The following is a 27,722-nucleotide window of genomic DNA, read 5'->3' on the forward strand; positions in this document are numbered from 1 at the left end:
TTTCACACTTCCTGAAGATCATCCTGTTGTCCCCCCCTTCCTTTCTTCTTCTACTTCTTCTTCTATTCTGGCCTCTATTTCTATTTTCCTAGTTTATCTAGAATGTCAAGCACACCAAGCACACCCCCCCCTTTTAGTGATGTTGCCATACTATAAGTTGCGACTTTGGCTGATATCATCACCCTGGTCTACTGGATGATGTGTGAGCTACAAGACTCGGATCCTATGAGTCATAGGAATCATACATAAGTAAGTATAGACATGCTATACTTATTCTTCCGCCGGACAGACTACCTCCAGCGGCCACTTGATCAACATCTCGTCCTTGGGCCCCAAAAGGCCAGCAATAAAAGACAACATGTTCTTGACCTTCCTAAACTTCATCCACCAGTTTCCCCCTTCTGCGCGGTGCAGTAGGACACACCAGAACGCCATGACCACCAGCGCCATGCTCTCTTTTCGTCCCAGCATCTCAAAAAACGCCCCCGGCATCGCCGCGCAGAAGGTGAGGCTGGCGGTCTTGTAGCTGATGAGGTCGCCCCGGTCCGAAATCTCGAAGCACTGCCGCAGTAGCCTGAGGACCTCTGCCATGGTGGTCCGCGTCGCCTCGTCCGTGACCTCGTCCAGCTGCAACGTAAGCTGCGCGGTCATGCGCATAACGTGTTCCTCCGAGGGGTTCGAGGAAGGAGGCGTCACGCCGTCAATCATGATCCTCGTCTGGTAGGGCCGGATGTGCATCGCCATGGGGCCGGAGAGGAGCACCTCCTCGTACTGCCTAAACAGTGTCACTGCGCCGCGCAGAGGGAGCATCCACTCCGCCGGCCCCGGGGGGTCCTCCGTCAAGATAAGCGAGCCGACGTCTGCGGTGGTGGCGAAGTAGTACGGCACGAAGAGGGCATTGCATGACCAGATAGGCATGACGAGGTCTGCGCGGTGGGCAGCGATGGCAGGCATGAGACCGGCTAGAGCCTGCGTGTGGTGTTGTCGTGCGAGCTCGAGATAGGTCGTGACCGCATCTTGGGTATCAGCAACGTTGATGCCGATGTCGATGGCGGCGACGGCCATCATCTCGTGCATCAGGAAAGCATGTTTTGTCCCTAATGCGGGGACCTTGTCCAGCCATGGTGATTCGTTGTTTGGGTTGGCGAGGTAGCGGCATGTGACGGTGCTAAAGCGGTGAAAGAGCTGGAGATCTACGAGCGTGTAAGAGTCCTCGTCTCTTGGGCGTGTGTGGGAGCTGCTGGTGGTGTCGGGGGTGCTCGAGGCTGAGGTTACTGAGGCCTCGCTGCTGTTCGGCTGGGCACGACTACATTCATCACCTCGCCTGACACACCTCGAGCAGGGAATCTTCTCATCGCACTTTTGGAGGTCAGAACAGTCATGACTTCTGAAGCATTGTGGGGATATCGCCCACCTTCACCTTCCCTGCCTTGCATTGGAGACAGCCATTTTTTGATTTAGTATGGGCACGCCGAGCGTTCATGCTGGGCGGCCGAACACAAAGTTCCGGACGGCTTTGGTCAGAAGACCTGACGGACCCATAAATTGAGGGCCGGGGCCGGAATGACCTGGCGGGTAAGAGATGACGGAAGTCAAGAGGAGGCGTTAGGACCGTGAGTGGGTTTCAAACAGATGACAGCGAGCAAATTTATGAATACGTGATGACAGGCGCCTGAATCAGGGCTCAAGTCGAAGGAGGGGTTCATAATGAATGTACTATGCACAGCACAGCCACTCCGACTCGTACCCGGATTAGGATGCGCGCACTTCATGGGGCCTTGCAGAAGATTCCCTTAAAGGTTCACTCACCGACCTCATACCAACCATAGTTGACTTGGCCTTGTCGAGAGACTATGATCTGAGATCCTCCTCTCTACTGCAAGTCCTAGCAAGCGGACCGGCTTCAGTCCAAATTCATCCTCTACGGAGGTACTTGCGAGTATTATAGAGAACTATGGTCAGAACGGTGATAAGGTGTCTCAAGATCGTAAAGAGAACCCGCACGGTACCCGATATGCATGCCTAAGAAGCCTAATTGACGACCTTTTCGAAAGCGTAGATTCATCGTTCGGCCGATGTTCACCCCCTGAGCGGTTGTGGTGACGCTTGTTATGCAGGTTTTCGGGGACGCTTCTCAAAAGAACACAATCACTTTTTCAACCCCTCCTTCTTCGCAGTTAAAAGCCTTGTAAAGAACCTGAAATATCGGCCAACCAAAGGTTTGGACAGGTTGAGAAGAAGTCGCTTGGGTAGTGGTCTTCAACGCAGAGAATTGTTCTCGAACGTGTGAAAGTATCCATTGAATTTTGGGCGCTTAAGTCAGAAGGTCGAAACCGGTCCCACAGGGCACAGCCATGGGCCCAAAAAGGCTTTGACGTGTTGACAGGGTCGGTATTCTAAAGTTAGGAACGGGACGGAAGGGAACGGCGTACCTTGGAGTACCACAGTACTGTATGTGGTCCAAGGTACGTACCGCAGTACATGACGCGGTCGGCGGATGCCTATCAACCGTACAGCTAAATGTAAGCACGAGAAGATCAGGCACTAACACCTAATAACTAACGGCGGTCAGCCAGCGCTGCCACGCTGTTCTCGCAGTACCAACCCTGCTGAAAATGTACTCGCGTCTTGCTCTGTGCCCAGGCGATATTTTTCATTAATGTGGGAACGCTCGTGAACAACACAGCCTACCAACAACGCACAGGACAATATCTTGCAACGTCAGCTCTTGGCCACGGCCGAAGAGCGGCGTGAATTGTTGGGACTGTGACATGAGAGGTATGACATGGGACGTGCCTGTTTGTAGCTGCGATCCACGATCGATCACTCACCAATGTCTTTCATTGCAGCTCGTTCATACATCCTCTTTCTCTCTTTCAATCCGTGCGTGTGTCCATGCTATGGTAGCACTTCGTCCTGGCCTCAGGACAGAGTGTAATAGTGCCAAATCATTTTCGGATCCAACGAAAGTAATGGATCGTGGTTGGATGGATTGTCTTGACTGACCTTTTTGAATGATCGACTATGTACTGTAGTCCTATGCAGTACATTGCGTACGCCAGCTGCGGTTTAGTGATGTACAGCCAGCCCGTCTGCACAGCCATCCTCTCCCTTCTTGGCTGGGAATGATACGACAGGGGCCACTAAGGGTGTGTACAGGGTTCTCCCAGACTAGTATTGTATGCAGCTGCCACCCCAAAAAGACGTCTACCATCCAAGTCCCATCTTAGTTTTCCCTGAAACAGCCCATTTCTTTGAAGAGTAAAGTCGAATCTGTTCTGGCTGCTCGACTTCATTCGTCCTCCCCCCCTACTTTACACCTCAACTCTCTTTTCTCAGCCCTCATCACTGCTCGTGCTCCAGCACCCTGCACAGTCTCAGCTGGTCATTGTCGACTATTGGCGACGTCCTGTCATTCCGACCACCAAATTTCGTACGCTCATTTTGCTGTTTAAGGCGTAGCTTGCAGCCGTGGGTCGCACCCAAGCCTAGGATCTGGCACAGGAGGGAGTCGGTTCGAGCCGCTTGTGCTGCCTCAAACGAGAACTGAGCGACCTGGGGGGTGACCACCCTCATCCTGCTGCTCACCATGGCCTACTATAACAACGAAGACCACCTCAATAAACCACTACCTCCACCACTCAGTGCCTCGCCTGCACCCATGTATGACGATACCCGCCAGCCTACATTACCATTCCGTCAGGACACGATGGGGAGCGCCTCGCAGTACTCCCAGCGGGGAAACACACTTCGCTCGGGCTCACAATACCCACAGCGACAGGATACCTACGGATCCTCCGTCCACAGCCAGTCGACTGCTTATGGTGGCGCCTATGGTGCACCAGCTCCCGCCCCAGCAGCATCCATCTACTCTGACCCGCCTTCATACACAGGCCAGCAGCATTTGGGGACCCAGCAGCCCCTCCAGAACGCGTCACCTCTCTCGAGCACATCTGCGAATAATCCCTTCGAGACCCCCTTCGACGATACCTCGACCGGGAGCCGGCAGAACCTGACCGGGGCCATTCCGCTACAGGATCGTACAAACAAGGACCAGATGGACGACGCAGACCATGTCTACGAGGCACCTAAAAAGAGACCTAAGAAGCAGGGCGTGAGGTTCGGCGAGCTGGGCATGTTCGGTGCCTATGCTAACCGTATCCCATGGGTCGTCTACATTTTCACTTTTGTGCAGATCTCTGTCTTCATTGGCGAGCTGGCCGACAACTGTAAGAGAAGAGAGACACCTCCTCGGGCTCCCCCAAATCGTCAAAGGCACCTTGCATAAACTGACCAGAATTTCTCGGTATAGGGGCAAAGACAGGATCTCCAATCGAGATTCACCCTTCGTTCAACTATCTCCTTGGTCCCTCGCCATACGTCCTGATTAACTTCGGCGCCAGGTGGACACCATGTATGCACAACGTGGAGAGCATCACGGATGCTACATACACATTGACCTGGCCTTGTCCCAATACTACCTCGTCCGACGCCTCCGCCGAGGTCTGCACTCTCTCCGACCTGTGTGGTTTTGGCGGTGTTCCGGAGCCAAAATACGACTCCTCTGCCAGCATGGATGACAAGCCAGAGCCCAACCAGTGGTGGCGGTTCATCCTCCCCATGTTCATGCACGCCGGAATTATTCATATCGGTTTCAACATGCTGCTGCAGCTCACGATGGGCAAGGAGATTGAGAAATCTATCGGGTCGCTTCGCTTCTTCCTGGTATACGTATCTGCCGCCATCTTCGGTTTCGTTCTGGGTGGAAACTATGCCTCTGCTACGAGTCCCTCTACGGGAGCTTCGGGTGGCCTGTTCGGCATCATTGCCCTCAACATGCTGGATCTTTTCTATTCGTGGGGCGACCGCGTCTCTCCTGGCAAGGATCTCGCGTTCATTCTCCTGGATATGATCATCTCCTTCGTCCTCGGGCTGTTGCCTGGTGTCGACAACTTTTCTCATATCGGCGGATTGGCGATGGGCATCGCGATCGGCCTGTCGATCTTGCACTCACCCAACGCGCTGCGGCGAAGGATTGGCGAGGACGACGCACCATACACGACCATGAACTCCGCGTTCGCGCGGGATAAGCCTCCAGGATTTGTCAAGAATCCGGTCGGTTTCTTTAAGGGACGCAAGCCACTGTGGTGGGCGTGGTGGCTCATCCGAGCTGGATTCCTGCTGCTGGCGTTCATCGGGTTCATCTTACTACTCAACAACTTCTATGTGTATCGCAAAACCTGCAGCTGGTGCAAGTACCTGAGTTGCTTGGTAAGCCTCTCGATGATACCCTGTTTGTGCTTCCTCAAGGAATCTCTTTACTAACTGGTGTCATGTAGCCTGTCAAAAATTGGTGTGACAGTGGTTTCACGTTCACGAACACGACAACAAGTTCGAAGCGGGACGTCTTCGAGACTGCGGCGGAGGTGGTCTACAATATACCCAGGGAGTTCTTTGCTTGAAAAGAGAAGCGGCCGAAACGGGTGACTCTGCTGGACCGGATACCAGAGTCATCATCATCATACGGGTTCATGGCAAGGAGTGGTCGAAAATTGAAGAGCACTATACGGTGGAATCATAATCTGCTGGACTTGCACAGCGATGGAGTTTTGCGGCAGTTGGCTTGTTGGCAGCGAACTGCGTGTCGTTATTAAAGGAACTCTTGGGAAGAAGATAGGTTCGATTCTGCGTACAGGCGAAACGCGCGGCAGGACATACCCATCAGCCTTCTAATGACAATGGAATGATAATAGAGTCCACATCATTTGGGACAAGATGCTCTCATCAGCATGCTGAGGCAGTCGATATCACTTGTCGCTGTTATGCCGCCGGCGTGCGCACTTCATCGTGATGACTCCCATGTATTGCCCTATGAACACATCATGATTATCAAAATCCGCTTATTGACGGAGTCAATAAAGATGGCTTGAGGACGCGTTGCCCGGCGAGGTGGCCCCCAAAACGAACGACCTGGCACGTACCCTTGACCTGCATATGTTACATACAGTAGTAGACACCAAACCCCGGACCCGATGCAGCTGACCTGACACCCACCACTGCGGGAGTCACATCAGAACAAGCAATGCGGGGGAATATGCTGATGTGAGGAGCCCACACAAGGCGCGAACACCTACCTGCTTTGCTTGCAGCTGGTGTTCCACTACATAGCCGCCCCCAAAACTCCCCCACAGGTCCTACCTCTTCCTTGCCATCTTTTCCTCCTTTTCAGACACGCCTTTCAGAGTCGACGATGGATTGTTTACAAGTTCCTTTCTTTACTACAGCCCTCTGCACATGCAGGCTTCGTCCATTGATGTGTACCCCTTCTGAATCGAATGCCTTCTTCACAATGCGTGTTTGAGAGGATGGTAGGTCGGTCGGTCGCGTGACCATCGAACAGAACCCTCCCGCCCCCCTCCAGTGATGCTGTCAGTCGCTGAGCTCAGGATCAACACAACGGTATGGAAGCGTCTGTTCCTCGTACACGTTCAACCTTTGTTTCTCTGTCCCTCTTCATTTCTCCTTGACGAGGCGGAAGACGTGATGATCAACACAATTTTTGCATGGCTTAGCTGAGAGGGGAGCCCTGACCGGCCCCTTTGTTTGATGCCAAATATTGTAACCCTTTCTGACCCCTTCCTGCTGCTTTTGCCAATCTATCTGTCCTCTGTTGCGTCTATATCTGGGGGAACAGTGTCATGTCTAATTTCTTGGTTTTGTGGTAGAAGCGTTGTGGTTTCCAACGATCCGGGTTGAGATGTTGCTGAGGAGGCTCAAGGTGTCTGACTTTGGCGCATCTCACGGGCTTCTCGACACGTCCGCTTTCGATCCACCACCCTCCCCCCGTATCCTCGCAGAAAGATAGTATCCAACTTTGGAAAAGCGTAACCCTACATCTTTGGGGTGGGGGGGGGGGGGGGCGGAGGGTAGCCTCTGCCACCTGGGCGATGAGAATAATGCCATCGAGTTCCGGCGTGCAAGAGCAAGATGAGCTGGGTTCCTACGAGAGCCGAGGATATGGCATACTTCTGGAGGATATGAAAATGAAAGATACCACCACAAGTCAACAAGAGTGGTCATCTTGAGCTTTCACCGCTCAGCAATGTCGATGGCGGGCTGCTGCGGCCGCCAGGGAAGCTGGAGACGAAACTTGAACCCGCCAACACAGACTCTGCCTTGGTCTGAAATCGATTTGGGCGAAAATAGATCCTAATATCTGTAAGACTGAGATGTATACCCCGGTTGTGGTCATTGTTCTGGGAAGGCGGTGCCGAAGCTGCACACGTTTTCGAACCCTATTGTTCGTTAGCTTGAAAGAAAGCATCGCGAGCCATTATATGTACATATCTACATGTGTATATACATCGAGCCGAGGATAATTTGTCCCAACGAAGGCCCGCGACCTGTCACTTGGGACTGGTTCCATTTCTCAAATTGATTAAACCCCCAATAGAGGGTTGATCCTTAGTTCGAAGGGGCATGCTGTGCCGCAAATGTGTCAGACGTATTATTTGCGGGCGACAGCCGCATAAGTGGATGTTAGTTTCGTAGACTCAACAATCCTGCAAGCCGTGAAGGCTACAGTAAGCAGTTTTTGACACCGATCCGCACCTCACAAACCCAAACCTTCCGAGCTTATGGTCCCAGAAAAGTGAAAACTCTCTTTCTGGAAAGGAGATGCAACTTGGTCGCGATTTCTGTTTCTTGCTAGTAGAAACTCCCCTCTCCAACAGGATCATGAGAAATCCTCGAGAGCGAAATCTCACAGTGTTCACTGCCTAAGTAAAGCGCCTTCGCGATAAGTAACAGCCAGAACGACAATTTCAGTCTCCAACGACTTCATCAATCATCCCAGCGATTGTCATCGAATCCCAATTGCACTGCACGTTAGTGCCTAGCGTTAGAGGATTAGCGATCACTAACCTAAGACGGCAGTCATACGTTTTTCTTGGTAACAGTGGAAGGCGCGCCACGGACGACGATATCGCGATGGGCGACGCTTATCAGGGAATGCGTCCACAGCCCACGCGCCATGCAGGACCTCGACTGTATCACAAAAAGTCGCGTATGGGCTGCGCGAGATGCAAGGCCAGACGTGTCAAGGTAGGTTGATCAACAACTCTACTTACTACCACAAATCAGCCAAGACAAAAAGGGGGGGGCGGGGTGGTGCCTTTCCCAACCTTGACCGCATGGCTCTGGACCCAGGTCAAGCTGTCCCTGTCTATGCGTTGGTCAGCCTTTTTGTCTTCATGGGGAAAACAATATTTGCTGACATGCGCAATTCTCATTTCAGTGCGATGAAGCAAAGCCCTCATGTGGTGGTTGTAGTCGCCACCAGGTGGAATGTGTCTATCCACCCAGCCCAGCCAGCAGCCTGCAATCCCTTCCTCGCGGAGCTGCTTCCAGACCACCACAAGTCCAACCGGCTGAGACACATGCCGGTGCTGGGGTCGGCGATAGCAGCAGCAGCATCGATCTCTGGATCACACACCATGACTCATCCTCCTCTGTGCCCAGCGAGCAGGATCCCTCGCCTTACCCAGCGCCAGCAGCACCACCACCACCACCACCACCAGCAGCAGCATCGACAGGCTTGGTGCCCAACAGCGGCGTCAATCCTTGGGTTCATGCCTCATCCTCAACGCCAGTAAATAACTTCTTGCGCGTATCGCAAGAGCAGGGTGCCGCCTCCCCGGCACAGACACCGGCGCACTCCTCAGTGTCCAGCCTACAATCACACTCCGTACCCGCCTCATCACCGCAGCCCGTTTGGGGCGAGAACTCGCCGCCGAGCGGCCATCGTGACGACTCGAACAGGTCGCAATCTGTAGCGAGCAACTGCTCCTCCTCGCACACGGGAGACAGCAGCAGCGCCGTGCACGAGGCCAACGACTACTTGTCGTCGCTTACGGACCCAGAAGTCCTGGAGATCCCAGAGTCCAGGGAGAGGCGCATGTGGGAGCTGAGACTGATGCATAATTACCTGTCGAATCAGGCACAGCAGTTCGCCAAGGCCAAGGCCACGGCGTTTCATGGACAGCAACCTACTCCAGGTGTGGCCTTGACCGACGAGGACGTGGATCCCAAGAACCCCAACAGCAAAAATGTCTTTGGCCAGTTCATATGGGGGCGGGATATGCCGCGTCTGGCCTTCGAGAACGATTCCATCTTGTACAACATGCTAGCGAGCAGCGCCCTCGAGATGTGGACACGGACGACGGACCCGCACGAGAAAGAGCAGCTCCGACTGCTGCAGCAAAAGTACATAGCTATGGCCCTCCGGCAGCAGCGCCTCGCGGTTGGCAACCTCAGTGGGGACAACGCGGACATGGTCTGCATGGCCGCCCTGACTATCTTGCTGAACTCGTTTGCGCTCGTCCAGACCCTCGATCTGACACCGTGGCAGCCTCCGGTCGACTGGCTCCGAATGGGAAAAGGTGCTGGGGCGGTGCTGACCATCGCGACCGGCTACATCGGCGCCACCGGCAACGATCGCATCACCCGCTTCATAAAGAGCGGGCCCAAGATGGACCCGCCCAGCGTTTTTGCTCCCGAGAACCGCACGCACCTGACCTGGCTACTGGAGAACGACCGCGGGTCGACCACCAATGTTGGCGACTTCGAGTTCGAGAACAACAAGACCGCCCTCGATATCTACAACAAGATATTGAGTTATATTGGGTCTGTGCAGAAGGCCATCGCCGACAAGGAACCCATCTATTTCGTCTGCCGCCGGTTGATCGGCTTCACCATGTACTGCCCTGAGCTGTACCACGGGCTCTTGGTCCAGAGGAGACCCAGGGCGATGATCACGCTGGCGCACTTCTTCAAGCTGTGGATTCCGTATGATGACCTGTGGATGATCGGCAAGACGGGCGAAAACCAGGTTCGAGGCATCTTCGAGACGCTGCCGCCGGAGTGGAAGCACAAGGTAGCCCCGATCTTTGACGAGTACAACCTGGAGCCGTGAAAGAAAGAAACAAAGAAAAGACTGGTTGCATCTGTGTTCGGTGGGTATCTCGTAGCAGAAGAGCAGACTTCAAAGTATGAATGAACGTTCGCCCTCCCTGACCTCGTCGCGCTGCCTTTGCATGAGTATGTTTATTGAAGTGGAAAGAGAAAAAAAAAAAATTCTGCAAATGGAACACCCAAATGCTCATTTGTACCCTCCGAGTCAGCGCCCACACACCCAAGCTTGTTCAAACAAATTTTGAGGACACTGCCTCTTGAATCAAGTTGACCTTATCAGGGCAACGGCGCCTCGAGACCAACCTCTGTCTCAGACCGGTCAATCATGTAGATCAAAGCCGCTCTTCATCGTCGTGGCTAGCCTCGCTGGGCATTCACCCCCCTTGACACACAGCTCCTATCAACTTGCAAGCACCTCAGTAGGCCTTTCTGCAGATCCACAGGTTATAACGCCGTGGCGTCTGGATTTTCCGTCCCCTCACTCATCGCCTTGCGCGACCCTTGCCTTTGCCCTTGCCGGCCTTCGCCGCATGCAGCTCATCCACAAAGTCCTTGATGATACTGTGCAGGTCTGCATTCCGCCTCGCCAGCAGCAGCACATCATCGGTCTGGACTGTCGTCCGCCCCGCATGGCGACTGAAGCTTTCCAAATCCTGAGCCACATTTTCTAAATGAAAAGACAATTTGTGTCCAGACGTCTTCATTAGGATGTCGAATTTTCCCGGCTATAATAGGTAGGTGAGAGAGAAGGAGGGTAGTCCCGACCTACCGATCTGAGTCCAGACCATCTCGGTGAGAGCTCCGATAAACTGAGGCGTCGCGTTCCTGTTTCGCCTTAGGGAGTCGTCGTCTACCATCTTTCCGACCGCAAACCACAATGCAGCTTTGAGGCGCTGGCATGACGTGCCCGTCAGCGACGCGTTCGAGGCGTAAAGGGAAGGCAAGGGTGGGTATTGTTGATATTGGCCCTACCTCGCGGATGTCCTCTTCCTCTCCCACCTGATCAGCCATGATAACTGAGAGTTCTCAAAAATGCCCAGAAAGACGAGCGTCTCGACACCAGCAAGAGACCTTTTGCGGTGTGTCGTCGTCGTTAAAAGACGTGCATGTCAAGAAAGATAGAGAGAGAGACGCGACTTTCCCAGTTGAGCCGTGTTAGCAGCGCTTGGGCGAATCACGTCCAGCGGGTTCGTCTTGACTTAAGCCGCTGTGGAGCCCTGAGCCTCTAGCGTGCAGAGCCGCCAACCGCAGGCGCACAGGGGGTCCCGGAATGGGGAATTTCCTACTAGAGATACGCTAAGGCGACCTGTCAAATAGTACTATAGTAGAAAAGGAAAAAAAAATTATGTTAATGCGCACATGTCGCGACCTCATCTCCAATCCACCTCTCTCCTGAGCAAGCCAAAATTCCCTCAACCACCTCGAGGTTTTCTCCTTTCTTCCGCCTCTCCCGCAGTCCTTTATATACGAGCAATCCCCCTGGATTCGACAGGCAAATCACTCTATCCCTCTCTTTCCACACACACCGCCCCCTCCCCGCCTGGATTTTATCATCACCGACTACCAAGCGCATTTCACGACTGCTACTACTATTACACGACCCCCCTTCCCCCTTTCCCTCTCGTCCTTAAACGCTGCCGTACACCCCGCCCACTTCAAGAATAAAACAACCATGGCCGACCTCGTCAGATTAGTAGGCATAGGCGCCCAGCGCTTCGCCACCAACACGCGCGCCTCGCTCGAGGGCATGTCGCCCGAGAAGTGGATCCGCCTGGTCATCATCGTGGGCACGTACATGCTCATCCGGCCGTACCTGCTCAAGTTCGGCGGCAAGCAGCAGATGAAGCAGCACGAGAAAGAGGCCGAGGAGGCCGAGGAGGCCGCCAGGGAAAAGGCCAAGATGACGCCCAACGAGCTGCGCGGCCACAAGATCGCCGAGATACCAGAGGACAGCGAGGACGAGGAGGAGGAGGCGGCGGCGGCGGCGGCGGGCGCTGCTGGCCAGTCGACCTCGGCGGAGTGGGGCAAGAAGGCACGGAGGAGGCAGAGGACCATGATCAAGAAGATTCTGGAGGCGGAGGAGAAGAGGTTACAGGACCTCCAGGATGACGATGAGGATAAAGATATCCAAGAGTTCCTGACCGACTGAGCCGGCAATATTGGGAGTAGGAGGAAAACTGCACTACGGCTGAACCTCATGACGGTCAGGCTGGCTGAGCGACACTGTCTCGCTCTATATGGCACGGGAAAAGAGAAGAAAATAAATCAGTCACTGATCTGGAGGCCGGCAGCAAGTCAAGTCTTTTGAAGAAGGTGCAGATTAATTTCCAAAAAAAAAAAAAAAAAAAATTAATAATAATCCAGTCTGTATCAGCCCGGCTTGCACCCCGTTAGTGTACAGGTTCGTTCCAAAAAAAAAAAAATTTATCATTAATGTGGTACCAGTTCGCCATCTCGCCTCACTTAGGGCTGCCTCCAAAAATCTGCATCTCTTCAAAGGCTTGCCTGCCCCAAATCCTCGTCTCACCTAGACGATGCGGTGTTGGGAGGCTACTGCTACTGCTACTGCTCCTGTTTCTGCTGCTGCTGATGCCGCTGAGAGGGAAACAGTGGCAGGCGCAGGCCAAACAACGCAGGTGGGTTTACCAGTATGTACCTTTTCGGTCTCTGGTTCTGCACCGCAGTTCGACGAGCGGTTTCTGACGGTGAAGAGCTTCCAATAGTATGGTTGGGCTTACTCTGCGACCAAAGATATTTTCCGCTGTCGATGCTCCTGGCAGTGCTTACGCTGGCGGGCCGGTTGCATATTTTGCACTCGTCGTGTGCGAGGTTCTGGTCTGGCGCCTGTCTGCCAGTACCCAGACCCAACATGACGCTGTGAAGTTGGGTCGTGAGCAGCAGAGAGAGGTTGTCGACGCGTCTGTTTGATGCTCACCTCTGTCAGCTCGTGAACCATCTTGAACAAACAGCCTCCAGACTTACCCCTGGATTTTGCTGCGATTATAAAAGAAATTTACAGCTGTCTTGATAATACCGAGCACGCCGAACACAATCTGCACCAGGGTGCTCAGATCCATGGCCCAGGGACTCTCGTTGGAGCCCTGGGCCATGGGCGTGGTTGTGTTGAATGACGTCCAAGTTGCGTTCACAGGTGGGATGGGCGACATGATGTGGAGGTAATGTTCAACAAGCAAAGGAAGCAGTTCTGTGAGAGATGGTACGGTAGGGCTATTATGATGCACTTAAGTCCGTGTGTACGTGTTGGTGCACAGGTGTCAAGGTGGTCGTCTTTGGGTGAAGTGCCCGTCACATAGAGGGATCGAAATGTCAGTTGCATGGAAGTAGTGTTTTCCCGCTGATCCGGGTGGTGTATAGGAAGCGAAATGGTAGGATGGAGAGAGAAAGTGGAATGCCTTTTGGCCTGGTTTATATACTTGGAGCAACTGTAGGCGCAGCGGCGCCGATGGTCTGCCCATCCTCATCCTCAAGGGTCTCATGGCAACACAGAAGACCACCCCAAATCATCACCTGCCCTCGGACGAGTTGCTTGGGAAGGGGGACCTTGGAGCGCTCCAGGTGATGAAATCCAGAGGGGGGGTACCTCCCTTAAGATAACCCAGCCATGATCAAAACCTAACAAATTGTTTGGCTGGCGTCGTTGAGTACTTCCCAACTTAAAGGTCAATCATGCGTACACTCGCTTGATTTAAATAGCCCACAAACACGCAGGGCACTGTAGCACGACCTCCAGATCGAAAGCGGCAGTGCCTTCAGGTTGGGCAATGTGGGTCTGCCGCCTCATTTTGAGCGTTGGTGTGAGGTACTGCCTGGGGATTCTTGAGATGTTGCCGTTAAGAGAACAAAGAAGAAGCATAGTTGGGCCGTTCGCTGAGGACCAAACGCTCCTATAGTAAGCAATGACCATGTGAAAACAGAGAGGAGTGAACATTTGAGTATTTGAATATGTAGTGAGCCTTCCCCTTCCTAGTGGAGAATATCTACAATCCATAGACTCTGCTGGTGTTGACATGATTCAGTGTGACCATAATTATTCTGCTTTTCTCGCGCAGGCTTCTGCCCTGGGTGCCTTCTCCATGTGCTGTGTGCCTTTCCCACTTGTAGTCAGAGGCTGTGAGAGAGAGACCCATGAACGTGCCCGTCATCAAGCCTTCCAGACCAACCACAAGCCGGGGGAGACTTGTCATTTCCGACACGCAGATGGGCGCCGAGGTGGAACCTTAGATAGTTATGGATCCCTGGGCTACGAGAAGCAGCTACTCACTTGAGCTGTGGAGCTGGGAGGAACCTTTGTGCGCTGCCTCTTGCCCACGCTTCCCTCGTCAAGATGACATCTTGGGCAGCAACCAACAGTGGCACTGTGCGACTGCGGCGGCAGCTCATGTAACTACTACGCAAAGCCGGATGTATCAGTGTCGAGGGGCATGATCCCACTTTGTATGCGATTCTTCACACAAGATGGATATTGTATGTGGTCCCTTTACTTGTCGATGGTAGGGCGTGCAATTCCTCAGGCCTCCGGCACTCACTAGTTGTTTTTAAATGTTTGCTTGACGGAATTGCACACCGAAAATTCAAAACATTTCTGAAACCTTCTTTCTGCGAGTTATTCTTTTCCTCTTCGCCCTGCTTCGGGTCGGTGGGCTATTCTAAGCTCATGTCACAACGCATCCCCCCATTATAGCAGCAACATGAACTAAAGGCGCGCGGACTGGTAAAAAGCCACAACCTGCAAAGGCCCATAATGAGATGATCATCATACTCACGCTGCGAATCGCACACTCACAGTAAATCCTAACCGCCGTAGAATTCAATACAATCATCATTTCATTGATCCTTATTCGTCTATTCCTGACTTCCCCTCCAACCCCATCCATGGCCGTGGTCTTGCTGAAAACATGCAAATTTTCCCCATACCAAAGAAGCCCTCTCCATCGTATAATGATCAAGTCTTCGGCGCCTCGCCATCTGATTATTAGCCAAGGTGACATTGGCGAACGATTCGCTTTCATGACGCCAATAGCTTATCCCCTGAATTAATGCGCCTGCGTACCTTCCCAGCTCCTTTTGAGCCCTCGTTTGCTTCCAGTAATCACAACTTTCCGGATTCTAGCCCATACCATTCTTTCATTCAATCATCCCGTCTTGCCATTATAATGTTGTCCTTCTTCCCCCGAGTCACTTGTATCATCACGTTATATCATCACAAAGGCGCCAGTCTTTCCCTCACTTTCGAGTCAAGATACTCGATCCCATCCTCCCTCCTACACGCGTTTCGGAACACTTCTCTCATCCAGGGGCTCGCCATCTGGCACATTGTCGGAGACTTGATGACCTGTGGCTGCTGGTAAAAGTTCCTCACAACCCCATTCATCATGGGCATCCCCTGACCGTTACCATGAGTCCCAACACCACCACCAAGACCGCCGTTCGCCAACGCCTCCACGTCAGCAACTAACTCTGGGACGACCACCTCGGTATAACACTCCTCGCACACTGTCAGGTCAGGCACGCTACTCGGCATGTACCAAGGCTCGTTTCGCAGCGGCATCATCTCGCCGGGGCACTCCTCTATCTCGGACCACTTACGGATGCCGTCTGCGAGGCGCTGGATGTTAGGTGCGGTCTGGTGGGCGACGGCGCGGTCGTGTGTGCTCTCCAAAACGTCAAAGTAGAGCAGGAAGCGGTTCCGGTTCGGAGCGAAGTGCAGGCTACAAGTGCCGGGTCGAGGCTCGGCCTGGCGGTCCTGCGGCACAAACACGCCCGTGAGGCTCGGGAACAACACCTGCACGGCCTCGGCGCAAGGGCTGCAAACTGTGAAGTCTGGGATGCAGCGCCGCGCCGCTGGGTCGATGACAGAGTACCAGTTGCGAGTGACCCTGGCTGGCCCATAGCATGGGACCTTGTGCTTGGCCGACACGTCAGCGATGCCCTGGAGGAGGCGCAGGTCTGCTCGCCGGTATTTCCTCGTCATCAGCCAGGCGATGCGGTACCACGGAGAGGTGCCTAGATCACAGGCGACCTCCTTGCTGATGTCCCTGGCGGGATGAGGGGGGACAAAATCGTCGCGAAACTCGGTATGGAGGAAAACCTGATCGTAGCAAGACGGACAGACGTTGAAGTTGTCGTGCTTCGGCAACGTGTACCAGTCCTCAAGTCCGGCTCGCGGCCGCTGTCGTGGGCAGTCCGGCAGTCCTGGCAGGGCGCCGGCATTGACATCTTCTGAATATCGGCGGTAAGACACCACAGATGCCGCTGGCTGTTCCAAGTTAGTTCCACTGTGTCGAGGAGTCAGGGGCACACTTTGGTAGTGATTCTGGTGAGGATGTGCGGGGAGAACTGGTGACCAGTCGGGAGAAGGAGGACAAGGGATGGTCTCCAGGGAGCCCTGCCGGGACCAGGTCGGGGACGGAGGCAGTGTCTGCCGTTTGCGGCGGTCATCCACGGAAATTGCCATGGGAAGTGATGTGGTGGACAGAGGTGTATTTACCGGCTTGCAGGGTCTGGCATTGGACCTGGTGCTCGAGTGGCGGGAGGGAGCTCTAGGTCGGCCCGTCTCTGAAGCTCGGTCATCAATTCCCCAACCGGAGCGACTGCGTGGTGAGGAAGAACCGCTTGATGATAAGGGCGACACCGGCCGCTCGATCTCATGCCGTCGTCTGGTCTTGGACACGTGGAACTGGGGCATAGAGGTTCGTGGGTCAAGCTGGGATTTGCAGTTGTTGTTGTAGAGCATCTCGTCGGAGACCTTGGGAGATGGGAGTGGCGTGGACAGCCGAGACTTCGATTTCGAGGACGTCGGCGGCGGTCGTGGCCCAATTGGACTCAGCAGAGCCGAGCGGCGACCTTCCTGAGTCACCATTGATTTTCTCCGGTGGCGATGAGATTGGTGAGTCTTGTTCGTCTCGCGGTGGTCATCGCTTGAAAAGTCGAGGTCTGCTTCTTTAGGCGGAGAGGAGCGACCATGGTAACTGGACCGCTTGGTGTGCGTTCTCGGCGAGGCAGTATGGGATCTCGCTGGGGACGACTCCTTTCGTACTGATCTTGGTGGAGATTGTCTGCGGTCGTGTGGCGGAGACGAGGGTGGTGGTCCTCGCCTCGACCGACCGTGGGCCTCATCTTTGTTATGCGAGCCATGTCTCTCCGCTGTTGCCCTCTTCGGCACGTCTGCATCTGAGTGCAGGCGCCTGTGCCCAGAAGGTGATCTGGAGGAGTGGCCATGTTGTGTGCTCTTTCGGTCGGCCAGATGAGGTCTCTGGCTGGGGGAGTCATCCCGAGACCCACCGCTACCGCCATGCCGCGATGGAGAGTTGAAGGTCCAGTACGCCTTGTCACGGCCCTTGGTCGAATGCTTGATAGCTGGTGACAAGAAACTATCACCAGCGAGGTGTGCTGACTCCGGGTGGGGACTGAAGTAGTCCTTTGCCTCCTCTTGGTACCTCTTGTCGACACAGGTAGCCGACCTAGACCTGTGCGCATGTGGTGCAGGTCTGGGCTGACTCGACTGGTTGTTGACGTCTGTCTCGATGCGCGGCAAGTCAGTCCTCGACCTGCGGATCCGGAGTCCTGGCGGTGTCGGCAATGTCGTCGTCGTCGCTGCGTCGAGAGGAACCTTGGTATTGGCAGAATACGACGTATTCTTGGTGGATGAGGAGTCTGACTTGTGCAGAGCATCGGAGGATGTGTCATTGTCTGTCTCGAACGGTGCGACGAGGACGAAGCGCCGCTCGGCGTTGAATTCGGGCACAGGGAGCAGAATAGGATTTTGTTCGACGGAGCCTTTGTGCTTGGGCTCCTCGTCATTCGAGCTCATGACGGAGCCATTGAGCTCCCTCGCCACCGAGGCTTCCTCATCTTCGACGCTGGGAGGGGGAGGAGGACGAGCAGGTCGGTGGTGTAAGGAATTTGGGAGGGATCGTGTAACCTTGAGGTCCTCTGCCGCATTGAGATGGTTCAGCTTGGCGGATTGGTTCGCCCGAGGTGGTGGTGGTGGGCTGTTGAGCCTGCATAAAATGGGAAACAGCGCATTGGTTAGCAATTCGCTCCTGCAGGCATATAGATTCTCGACCTAAACTCCGTCCAGGAAGGCACTCACGGTCTAGGACTCTTAGCCCTTTGTGTAGTCCAAGTCCCAGTGCTCAATAGACTCTGGAAATCCGAATCTTCAATCATGGTGAACGTAATTCTCTCTCACACACTCTCTCTTTTTCCCACAAACATAAAATATCGCCTCCTGTCTTTCGGCACTTCTATTGTAGCGCGCAACTCTTTCTCTCTCTCAATCAGTCCAGGGGTGACATCGTTTCTGGCTTCGTGGCGGGGTAATGCAGCTGACAGCTGACACACCAGCCCTGAGGCAGAAACAAAGCTGCTGAGATCTGTAACTTCTCCCTATCTCTCTTGAGATGCTAGAGATACAGACGAATGAAGAAGGAAAAAAGAATGCCACGGTATGGGCCTGGATCAAGGATGGAAGGAAGGGGAAAAGTATTAACGGGGTGGATTTCTGGAGGAAGAGGGGGTAGAAAGACTCGAGAAGGATTATAAGCTGCCGTGGTGGGGAAGGAGAAACACTCAAGGGTAGTATTTAGCAGTAGGAGCAGGGGTATTGAGGATCATCCTTCAGGGGGTCGGTCAACTTTTCTTACACCAAGTCAGATTCAAGATGGGGGGTGGGTCGCTAGGAAGGCCGACCTGGCTGGGTCTCGGTAGGTGATATTCTCTTCCTTTCTGTATCTGTCTTTCTAGTGTACTTGGTAAGTAAGCTAAGCCTCGAGAGAAGAAGGTCGAGAGGATTCTGAGACTAAAACGCTCACGGTCACCGGCCAGTTTATATGTGAGAATTGTGAGAGAGCAAGGAGGACGATGAGATGTGACTCTAAGGCACGCACTCTGCCGTGCGTGGCTCTGCTTCTAGACCGACGACATCCAAAGAACTAAATCATTAGACGTTGGGCAGAAATCACCACACCTTCGGGAGAGAAAGCAACAAAGACGTAGTCGTTGTAGTAATAATAATATCAGTAGCGTCTACTCGAGTGCGTGTGTGTGTTTGTCACCTCATGGTTCAAATACAATAAAGAACGTATCTCTACACGTAGTCTCTTGATATTCCGCGGTTGGTTCTAGCGTATCAGGTACTGTACGCACCATGTACTGTACTACTTGGAGGGGACCACAAGGACTTTAGTGACCGGGTTCATTGGCCCATCTCTGCCGTGCGACACAGCCTTTTTACCCAAATGCACCATCCTATAGAGAACTTGTATGCCGCTCGTAAAATAGGCTGCTCATCTTTTCAAAGAAGAAAAAAGAAGAATGTTTCGCCTCATGTACGGTGTACGACTAAGAGTCGACGCTAATCAAATTCTCAACGCGACAATTGTACATGTTATGTTCTCACACATTATTGTCTCCAGGCCTGGACGAAAGACTGGTTGGTAACACACACTCTCTTTCTCCCTCGCTATTTGCAATGTTTGAAGTTGTAGTTGTAGTTTCTTATTATTATCTTTTATCCGCGCGAAACCAACGAGGGAAAAATTGAAACAATCTGCAACGATGCCCAACGGCCCAAATCTCAGACAACAACACCACCTTCACCATATGGCCAGGGCGCAGTGGGGACCGCCTCTGAAAAAAAGAAGAAGGTTTCAGCGGGTCCCCAAAAGAATGGGCCCAACGATGATCAGCATGAGGGGTTTCAAGCCACAGTGGGGGGTTAGTTGGTTGGTCGGTCTGCAGTAGGCCATCGAAAACGATGACCACCAGCCTCCTAAAAGTCCCATCGACGAGCCCCATCGGCCCTGCTGGCGGCCCTCTCGAGTCTCGCCTCTCCCTCGCCTCTCCGCAGAACAAACAACATCACAGGTCTCATAGGTCTCCATAAGGTCTCCTCATAAGTCTCCCTGCGACCTATTACTTTATGCGCCGGACCCTCGCATATGAAAGCTCCCGTGGGCTGACTTTCTCGTCCCCCCCTCTAGACAGACAGACCAATCCGGTCATAACACTTTCGAACCTCCTGACCCAACCCAGTCCACCCACCATTCACATCCATCCTTTAGCTTTGTGCACTTACAGCGCGCGTCATTGCTGCAAAGAGCGAGATAGGGAGCTCATGCTGTTCTGTGGAGCAGCGCACCATCATCATCACCATCATCACCCTCCTTTGTACTCGCTTCCACATACTTGCCGGGCGTTTGGTCTCGGCTCCTGCGAGAGGTTTGGGTGGGGGCTTAACTTAAGGGTTGCACCTGTACCAGCTCAAGGTGGCGATCGTCAGAGGGTTGGCTTTTTCCCTCCAGTCTCCTCCTATTTTCTGCCTGCCTAGTTAGAATGAGGTGCAATGCCAAATCAGAAATGGCTGCTTCATATCAAGCTATATCCTTGTTGTGAGAGGCACCTCTTCCATCGTAGAGAAGGCTCTCAAAGTGTTTTTCCCTAACGTCACTGTCTCGGCACGCAAGGGAGAGGGATACTGCGGCTTATGGGTGTGGCTTTCCCTTAGCTGCCTCCTAAACCGATGGTATAATGCAGGATGAGGACATTGGGCAGGAAATCGGATCCGTCAGTGAGCGGGTTCTCGAATTTTCAGTCAGTGCTGGTGTTTTTTGGTGTATTATTTGTTTTCCCTTGGTTTTATCCTTGTCTTTGTATTCCCACCATCAGAAAGCCACCACGTTCATCGACAGTGCCACACCACATGCACTGGACTGATCGGTTGTACTATCTAAAGCTACACTAGGAGAAGATCTATGTTACATCTCTCGTACAGGGCGAAAAACGCATCAAGCCATCGAGGTCATTGGACGTTCCCGTGCCGTCTTCTGTTTTTTTACTACTTCCTACTTTCACTTGCCCACCTGCCTTGCAATCCTTACAACTAAAACAGTGCATTCACAGGATTGGTCGGTGAAGGCCCCAAGAAAAAGAAGAAGAAGAAAGAAGAAGCAAAGATCTGCAGAGGCAAAAGAAAGACCGGGCCTACAAGGTGAGCTATATCGGAAATAAAACAATTGCACTCTGCGTGGCTCGGCACTGGAGCTTGCTCTCGTGTGTCTGCTGCTGTGGTCAGCTGTGCAACCAACAACTCTGGGGGGTATTTCCATAGCTGTCGACGTTATTTGTTATGTGTTCGCCACCCCTCCCTCCTGGCCCTCTTTTCCTTCTTCTTTCTTTCTCCGTTACCCCTTGGCGCGAGTTCGTACGTTATTGCCTTATTGCCTTGTCCTGTGCTTGTCCAAGGGCTCTCTCTTTAGTCGCCGCACAAGGTCACACGGGCCTGGCCGATCAAAGGCGATCTGTTCCTGCGGGGAGATGGAATTCTACTACCACTAGAGATTGTAGATAGGGCGGGTCATACCAGTGGACGAGAGGGCTGTCGAGGCTGTCTGTACCTGTGACGATCTGATGATCATCGATAAGTAAGGCGCAGATGTTCAAGATCAAACCGCGTGTCGCTGTGCCGCCTCTCCTCTTTTTTGCTTTCTTTCTTCTTGACTGTTCTTTCTCTCTTTCCCTTGTTTTACTTTCCTAAAATGGAATTATCCATTGTAAAAGACCATGCTGTGTGGACGTCCTTCTGACGCCAATCAAACGTTGCCACAGATCCCGCCGTCGTCCCTCGAACACGGGACGTGGGCCTGCAGGGCCTGGTCCTTCGTTTATCCCGCGCGTGCATCGGTGATCCGATCCCGCATGGCGAATTTCAAGATTGCCTGCCATACCTACCGACCGGACTACGGCTTGTTGCGTTTTTTCCGATGGATACATTGTGCTACGCTCCTGTACAACTCCCGTGTTTGCTGACCGAGTCTCGACCGACGAGAACCAGCCGGGAGCTAATGAAGGGCAGAAGGGGGCGGTAAGTTGGTAGTTCTCCTCTCGCAACGAGGTTCAACAGATTTTTCTAAAGCATCTGATCAGAAAAGAGGTTATTCCAACCATCCTTGTTGGGGAGCTATCCAAGACAGCCAAGCAAGTATCTATCTGCATCGAGACGGGTCTCGGTCTCGGCAGGCTGCGCAAGTGGGAAGCTGAGTTCCTCGCCGTATTATGGGGGCGTTCTTTCGTGTCTCTCGTCATGTTGGATTTGTTTTCCCTGTCCTGGCCGACCTGTAGTCCCAGGATCCCGAGGGTGTTCACGGGCGAGGACTGAGACGGAAAGCTACATTGCCACACCCACACGCCAGAGTACATACAACTCGGGTGTCAATGGAGAACGGACGGCGGCGGCGAAGTCACATCGACGGGATCCGCCCCAGGGCCAGTATTCATCCATCCACCTACCTATTCATGACACGTCGTCTAGTGGTCCAGATCATCTCATCGAGATGAAAACCACATCTTCCAGACACAGTGCCATTGGGACACGGCAATGGCTCCATCAACGGACGACAACGCATCGGCCTCATTCATCGCGGGATATTCATCCGAGGGCCACGGCGATGACCGCCGCGTCACGAAGCCTCGCAGTCGTCCGCTGTCGGCCTGATGACACGACACGGCAGACGATGGTATGAGGCAGACATACGCACGTACACAGACCATGTTAGTCTAACATGGAACCTAGATACTTCCTACACTTCTGTTGCCCCCCCCCCCCCAGAAGCACCTGAAGAGACCGCCATGGAGCGGCTGCCGCTGGGAAGAGCCGTGCCATAATGTCGGAATTAGCCCATGAGTTCGTTTTCCAGTAATTGAGTGAGCAGGCGCAGAATTGTTGAGAGGTCAAGTGATCCAATTCGCTTCGGTGAAGGACAATCTTGTCAGCTGGTCATCATTGTGGAAGGAAAGGGGGGGGGGGGGCGGACGTGGGCATCCTAGGGAGCGTCCACGGTCTACGTACCTGATGACAACTCTGAAGCGATTGACTGTCATAGATTTTTTAGCCATACAGAGCAAAGAATACATGCACATTTGCTGACATGTTTACACCAGCATGCGGCTCAACACGACTCGCCTCTTTCTGTTGTTGCTGCTCCCGTGGTCGTCATCGTCAGCAAGCACAACAGGCTGAAGGAAGACAAAGAAAAGTGAAACAGGATGGCCTGGGTTCGTATCCAAGATGGGTATACCGAGAAGGTCCAGGTAGCCGATAACAAGCCAGCCCGCAATGACTTTCCCAATGCAGAGTTGAAGCTGACCATCCAACTCTCTGTGTGTGTAATCGCGACATACCGTCCAGGGAGTGCGTGCGGGTCACCCAAGTCCCCCACCACCATCGCAGTCGGGCGGGCGAGCGTCATCCCAAGAAGTCGGGCAAACACAAGTGATACCCATATCGCCAAGGTAGCGAGAAGTTCAGACGACTGGTGGAGATAAAGTCAGATCATGGTGCGACTGGCCTACCACGGTACTGGTGTGGATGATTAAACTCATTGCGATTCTAAAGTATCAAGCCTGACTTGGTACATTCGACTTCCTTGAAGGTACAAGACTGCCCATCTTCCACCTTCCGCCATCCGAATGAAAGTCAGTGCCTCGAACATGTCATTAACCACATTTTCTCCTGAGCCGGTTTCAACGGAAGGACGTGAACAGGGAGGTAGAATGACTGATTACGTCGCCCTCTTTGCGTAATATCTGCCGCAGTGACACTGAGTCGACGATTACACTTGGTAAGCGGGCATGGTGATTCAGAATCGTCATGACAGTTGATAAAACCGCACACTAGTTATTTCTGGATTCATAGTAATGAGAGGCAACCGTCTTGACTTGATCGATTCAAAAAAATTCCATGTACCACGCCAGGTCTTTGTTACATGTCTGCTTGCCTTGTTTTGGTGACAGATGATGGCACGTGTTTAGGTACTTAAGTAGATACCGTTCTGACGTGCTCGGCAGAGAATACTGAATCACAGAGGCCAGTTCTGCTGAGATAATTAAACAGGCAAGTAGAGGGGTGGTCGATAACGTAGTAACATACCCTTTATCGCACACGGTCTTCCATCCGGGTTGCCAAAGACGCCATGGCTCGTATATAATACTTTCCAGCCGAGATTCTCTTCCTATAAGAGCTCGAGGCAGAGCTTGGAGCAGAGTCGCAATATAGCTGACGCAGGAGGAGCCTCGGCCTGCTGACCATGAACCCAGCCGCACGCCATCTGGTGATAGCTTCCTCTTCCTCCTCCTGCTGCTACACAAAGTCTCCATCATCTTCGTACTCGTCTCCATCATCTTCGTACTCGTCTCCAAAATGATGGTTTTCCAACCAACGTCCCGACTCGCTGGGTAAATAGGCGTTTGGCTCTATGGTCAGACCACCTGTGGGCTGCCACGTGTCAAGAGCAGAAAAAACCTTCAGTATAGCATTTCGAATAATACAACCATGTCGTGGCGCATATGACCATGATGTCCGCCGATAAGCGCGACAGGTGTATCTTGGAAGCTCAATATTGACCCAGAAATGCTAAAAAAGGTCTCTAACGGATGGTCGTGGTTTCCATGTTGAGTTGCTCTAGGCATGAAGCCTGTGCTCAAGCTCTCAGTCGGTGGATTCTTTTGTTCTATAAAGTTCTGCCATTTCTTACAAACAGCTGAATAAGAAGCACGGACGCCATGCTTCTGGCACGAATTCCCTCTAAGATCAGAAGACGAATCTCTACGGGCAACGAAGCTCAGGAGAACCGAGGTCTACTCGTTAAGTCGAGATGAAGAAGCTTGCTAGCGGGTTATTGCGGCTGTAAGGGGGGAAAGGGCTTTGAGCAGCGTAAAGATGCTCAGGGGATCTTTTGAATTGTAAGTTTAAGTGAGGTGTGAGGGATGTGAGAGTGCAATGCCGTCGAAGTATATACCCTTTGGTCTTAACAGCCAAGGGGACTGCGTCAGAGTCCTTCGCGTCCTAAAGTCTCGTCATCAATGTCTCGTAGTATCGTGGGTATGTGCTGCATGGTTCCTTTGAAGTGAAGACGATTGCTGCACTAGAAATATAATCGGGCTCCAGAAGAAAAAAAAAGGCAGAAAGAATAAGCTGGCTATCCAGGCCTGATAGAAGCTCTCTACAGCAAAGGCCGGTCCAATGACTCACTGGCCCTCGCAAAACTCAAACCAATAGCACACTGTATTTGATATACCATTATTGCTTTGAAAACTTTCCCAGCCTTTATTTTTAAAACCCCAGTTTGTAGTATTAATACCAGACCCTTCCATTTAACGAGAATGCAAAAATGTCTGTTGTGCTCGGCTGCACTTGGGTACCCTGGCAAGGTAGAGTATCAGACCCCTCCATCGACACGTTATCCAGCCTCCTGCGGACCTGAAGTCATCGTTCGCGCTGGGATAGGCAGATAGCACACAGTCTAGCCATAAGCCTTGCTGCCTACCTGGTCAGAAAATTCATCATGCACATGACGAGCATCAAGCTCACCAGTGGTACTATACTGCTGGTGTTTTCATTACTGCTGCTCCGTGCTCTCCGTCTCCTTCAGTGCCCTCTCCCACTCCTCACCAGACATCATGTGACTCGACGCAGCGAGAGAGAAAACGCTCCACAGACATGCATCGAGCATGAAGTGGACAAGCTCCACGCCCATGAAGTTGCAGAATGAGCCCAGCGAGAACCCAGCACGGAAGTCAAGCCTGAACCCCACGAATCCGCCGCCGGCTACAAACGGCCAGAGCCAAACCGGCTCCCAGAGCCCCGCCGTCGACATGCCTCTTGTCCGGCACCAGGACCATGCGACCGACCGCAAAGCAGAAGCCTCGACGGGCGCCAACATCAAAGAGGCCAACCTCCGTACCAGAATACTGGTTGCGAGTTTGGCAGGAAGCTGTGTGAGCACGTTGTCCCTATAAACAGGCGCTAATGCCCGACGCCTCGCGCCAGGCCCGTCGTCGCCATCTCGGCCGGTTGGAGAGTCATTCCCTGGGTTGGGCCGCAGCTCGGCGGACCACACGCCGGGTGGGATGTTATTGTCGTTGGTGGGGTCCGGATTCTCGGGATTGTTTTCGACGTCGAAGCTGATCAGTGTGGCGCTGACGACCTCTTCGGTGGCCTCGTCGTCGGAGCTGAAGTCTTCGGTGTTGGCGGTGCGGGAGCGGCGCGGATGGCTTCTTGGTCGGGAAGGAGCGGCGGCAGCAGTAGGAGTAGCAGTTGCAGGAGCAGTAGCATCGGGACGGCCACTGGGTGTTGCGCTACGCACTTCCGTGGTGTGGTCAGCCGCAGCGCCAGAATTGGGCTGATCGCCTGACTGTGGGGCTTCCCAGACAGACAAGAACCCATCCGCAGGCGCTGCAGGAGCTTCGGGACCGGGCAGCAGCTGAGCTTGTGCTGACTCCGTGTCCCGGTCTGCCTGAACTCGTTGCAGGACGACGGGCGTGCCGGATGGTCGTGACTGCTCAGGGTTGGATGGGGCGGGCATCATGTCGTAGAGGACCTCGTACAGTACGTTCCGCGCAATCGGGAAGAAATTGCTCACGGCCCAATAGCCTATAAACGGAGCCATGCCCCAGCCAATCCTGCCCAGCCATCCCACGATGGAGCGAGGGTTGAGTGAGGTGGGCGGTGCACATGGCGCAATGACCGATGCGTCTGTGAAGGGGACAAAGAACTTCCAGCTTGGTACCCAAGGCGAGGCCGACGCAGGCAAGAGATGCGTCCTCTGCAGAAAGACCCAGAGCTTTAGCGAGGTTGCGAAGTAGGTGTATGTAATGATACGCTGTGTGCTGTGCATGATTTGTTCTGTGACCCAGCGGAAGTCCACACAGTTGGAAACCACGAAAGTGGGCAAACCATGCAGCCACAGACTCGTGGGCGACTGTGTCTGACGTTCGACCTGGAAGAGCCGCGAGAACGGGATATGCGAGTACTCCTTGTATAGTAAGATGCGATGCCTCAATCCCGCGAGACCCCAGACCCCACCAAGCTGACATATGCGAGCCGCTGAGTCCAGGTCTCGGCCGACGCTGTCGTCGTGGCGCTCATGTTCGTATCGCCGCAGCTGCTCAGCCCTCATATCCTCGATGCTATTCTCGGACTCGACCACGCCTATCACCAACATGACCTCATTGTGAGACCGGATGATGTCTTTATTGACTCGCTTCGTCTCTGGGTTGACGGGTCGGCCTCGCTCGTCGTACATCTGTAGTGGTGCGCGCGGGTCTCCCTCCCCTTGACCCATGACGACGTCGTCGTAGGGAGAACGGCCCAAGGCCATGGAGGTGAGGGGACCTAACCTGCCCATATTGGCACTGGCAATAGAAAAGCTAGGCGTTTGGGTGTTGACCCTCCTCGTGAAGGAGATTCATGGGGCCCACCAGCAGATGAAGTCTAGAGGGAGTCGATTTGCGCGATGGCTTTTGATAGACCGTGGTCGCAGAAGAGAGGGAAGACAGCAGTGGCAAGGCCACCTCTCTGGCAGTCATCAAGCACAGGTGCTTGCCTTGACCAGGTTCAAGCTAAAGTCCCTAAAGCCAGAAGTAGAGCCTCGATGTTCATGAAATAAATATCACGATCCGCGGCTGAACGTCTCCCTGCATTTGGTCAGTGAAGGTGATGACAGGTGGGTCCAAGCCAGCCTGGGACCCACTAACGCTTGGGCCAAGCAACTGGTGCTAGCAACTTTACGCTAGCCTGATAAAGCAGGCGGCCAGTCGCGTGGGCAGGCGGCAGTATTGCCAGCCCAACAACTATATAAACCTGGCCTCCCTCCCAACTTCTTCCTCGATTTCTTTCTCCTTTTCTCTTCTTCATACTTACCTTGTCTGAGTCACGGTAGATCAAGAATTAC

At 53.4% G+C, this 27,722-nt stretch overlaps 9 protein-coding genes across 9 annotated transcripts; 3 read left to right on the plus strand and 6 right to left on the minus strand.

Moving 5' to 3' along the window:
- Nucleotides 1-270: 270 nt before the first annotated feature.
- On the minus strand, nt 271-1,483 carry M406DRAFT_326195 (uncharacterized protein; the record flags this gene model as incomplete). The annotated part of the gene is made up of 2 exons (XM_040920052.1): nt 271-1,359; nt 1,415-1,483. The coding sequence occupies 2 exons, from the start codon at nt 1,481-1,483 to the stop codon at nt 271-273; spliced, it is 1,158 nt and encodes a 385-aa protein (XP_040781732.1).
- A 2,532-nt stretch (nt 1,484-4,015) lies between these two features.
- Nucleotides 4,016-5,366, plus strand: M406DRAFT_238807 (rhomboid-domain-containing protein; the record flags this gene model as incomplete). The annotated part of the gene is made up of 3 exons (XM_040916079.1): nt 4,016-4,229; nt 4,313-5,271; nt 5,340-5,366. Coding segments are annotated over 3 exons (1,200 nt in total), but the record flags the coding sequence as incomplete, so codon positions are not given.
- A 2,644-nt stretch (nt 5,367-8,010) lies between these two features.
- On the plus strand, nt 8,011-9,973 carry M406DRAFT_247203 (uncharacterized protein; the record flags this gene model as incomplete). The annotated part of the gene is made up of 4 exons (XM_040916455.1): nt 8,011-8,107; nt 8,307-8,512; nt 8,768-9,079; nt 9,122-9,973. 4 exons carry the CDS (start codon nt 8,011-8,013, stop codon nt 9,971-9,973), a joined length of 1,467 nt encoding a protein of 488 aa, XP_040781734.1.
- A 481-nt stretch (nt 9,974-10,454) lies between these two features.
- M406DRAFT_336368 (uncharacterized protein) lies at nt 10,455-10,983 on the minus strand (the record flags this gene model as incomplete). The annotated part of the gene is made up of 3 exons (XM_040921142.1): nt 10,455-10,639; nt 10,742-10,865; nt 10,945-10,983. 3 exons carry the CDS (start codon nt 10,981-10,983, stop codon nt 10,455-10,457), a joined length of 348 nt encoding a protein of 115 aa, XP_040781735.1.
- Nucleotides 10,984-11,372: 389 nt separating this feature from the next.
- Nucleotides 11,373-12,301, plus strand: M406DRAFT_320500 (DUF1531-domain-containing protein). The gene has a single exon (XM_040919397.1). It carries the CDS (start codon nt 11,645-11,647, stop codon nt 12,119-12,121), a length of 477 nt encoding a protein of 158 aa, XP_040781736.1. The 5' UTR covers nt 11,373-11,644; the 3' UTR covers nt 12,122-12,301.
- Nucleotides 12,302-12,431: 130 nt separating this feature from the next.
- M406DRAFT_326200 (uncharacterized protein) lies at nt 12,432-13,139 on the minus strand (the record flags this gene model as incomplete). The annotated part of the gene is made up of 3 exons (XM_040920053.1): nt 12,432-12,499; nt 12,711-12,847; nt 12,955-13,139. 3 exons carry the CDS (start codon nt 13,137-13,139, stop codon nt 12,432-12,434), a joined length of 390 nt encoding a protein of 129 aa, XP_040781737.1.
- A 3,024-nt stretch (nt 13,140-16,163) lies between these two features.
- On the minus strand, nt 16,164-17,151 carry M406DRAFT_354558 (uncharacterized protein; the record flags this gene model as incomplete). The annotated part of the gene is made up of 1 exon (XM_040922952.1): nt 16,164-17,151. A coding segment is annotated over exon 1 (687 nt), but the record flags the coding sequence as incomplete, so codon positions are not given.
- Nucleotides 17,152-24,008: 6,857 nt separating this feature from the next.
- M406DRAFT_222565 (uncharacterized protein) lies at nt 24,009-24,394 on the minus strand (the record flags this gene model as incomplete). The annotated part of the gene is made up of 2 exons (XM_040915619.1): nt 24,009-24,108; nt 24,135-24,394. Coding segments are annotated over 2 exons (360 nt in total), but the record flags the coding sequence as incomplete, so codon positions are not given.
- Nucleotides 24,395-25,388: 994 nt separating this feature from the next.
- Nucleotides 25,389-27,176, minus strand: M406DRAFT_245913 (uncharacterized protein; the record flags this gene model as incomplete). Its single annotated transcript, XM_040916372.1, has 3 exons — nt 25,389-26,171; nt 26,304-26,594; nt 26,697-27,176. 3 exons carry the CDS (start codon nt 27,174-27,176, stop codon nt 25,389-25,391), a joined length of 1,554 nt encoding a protein of 517 aa, XP_040781740.1.
- Between the last annotated feature and the right edge of the window lie 546 nt (nt 27,177-27,722).

Source organism: Cryphonectria parasitica (assembly GCF_011745365.1).
Source record: "Cryphonectria parasitica EP155 unplaced genomic scaffold M406scaffold_1, whole genome shotgun sequence".
NCBI classification, from domain to species: Eukaryota; Fungi; Ascomycota; class Sordariomycetes; order Diaporthales; family Cryphonectriaceae; genus Cryphonectria; species Cryphonectria parasitica.

What these genes read in the sequence shown, in the direction of transcription:
- M406DRAFT_320500 (XM_040919397.1), top strand. Translation starts at nt 11,645, where the DNA reads ATGGCCGACCTCGTCAGATTAGTAGGCATAGGCGCCCAGCGCTTCGCC.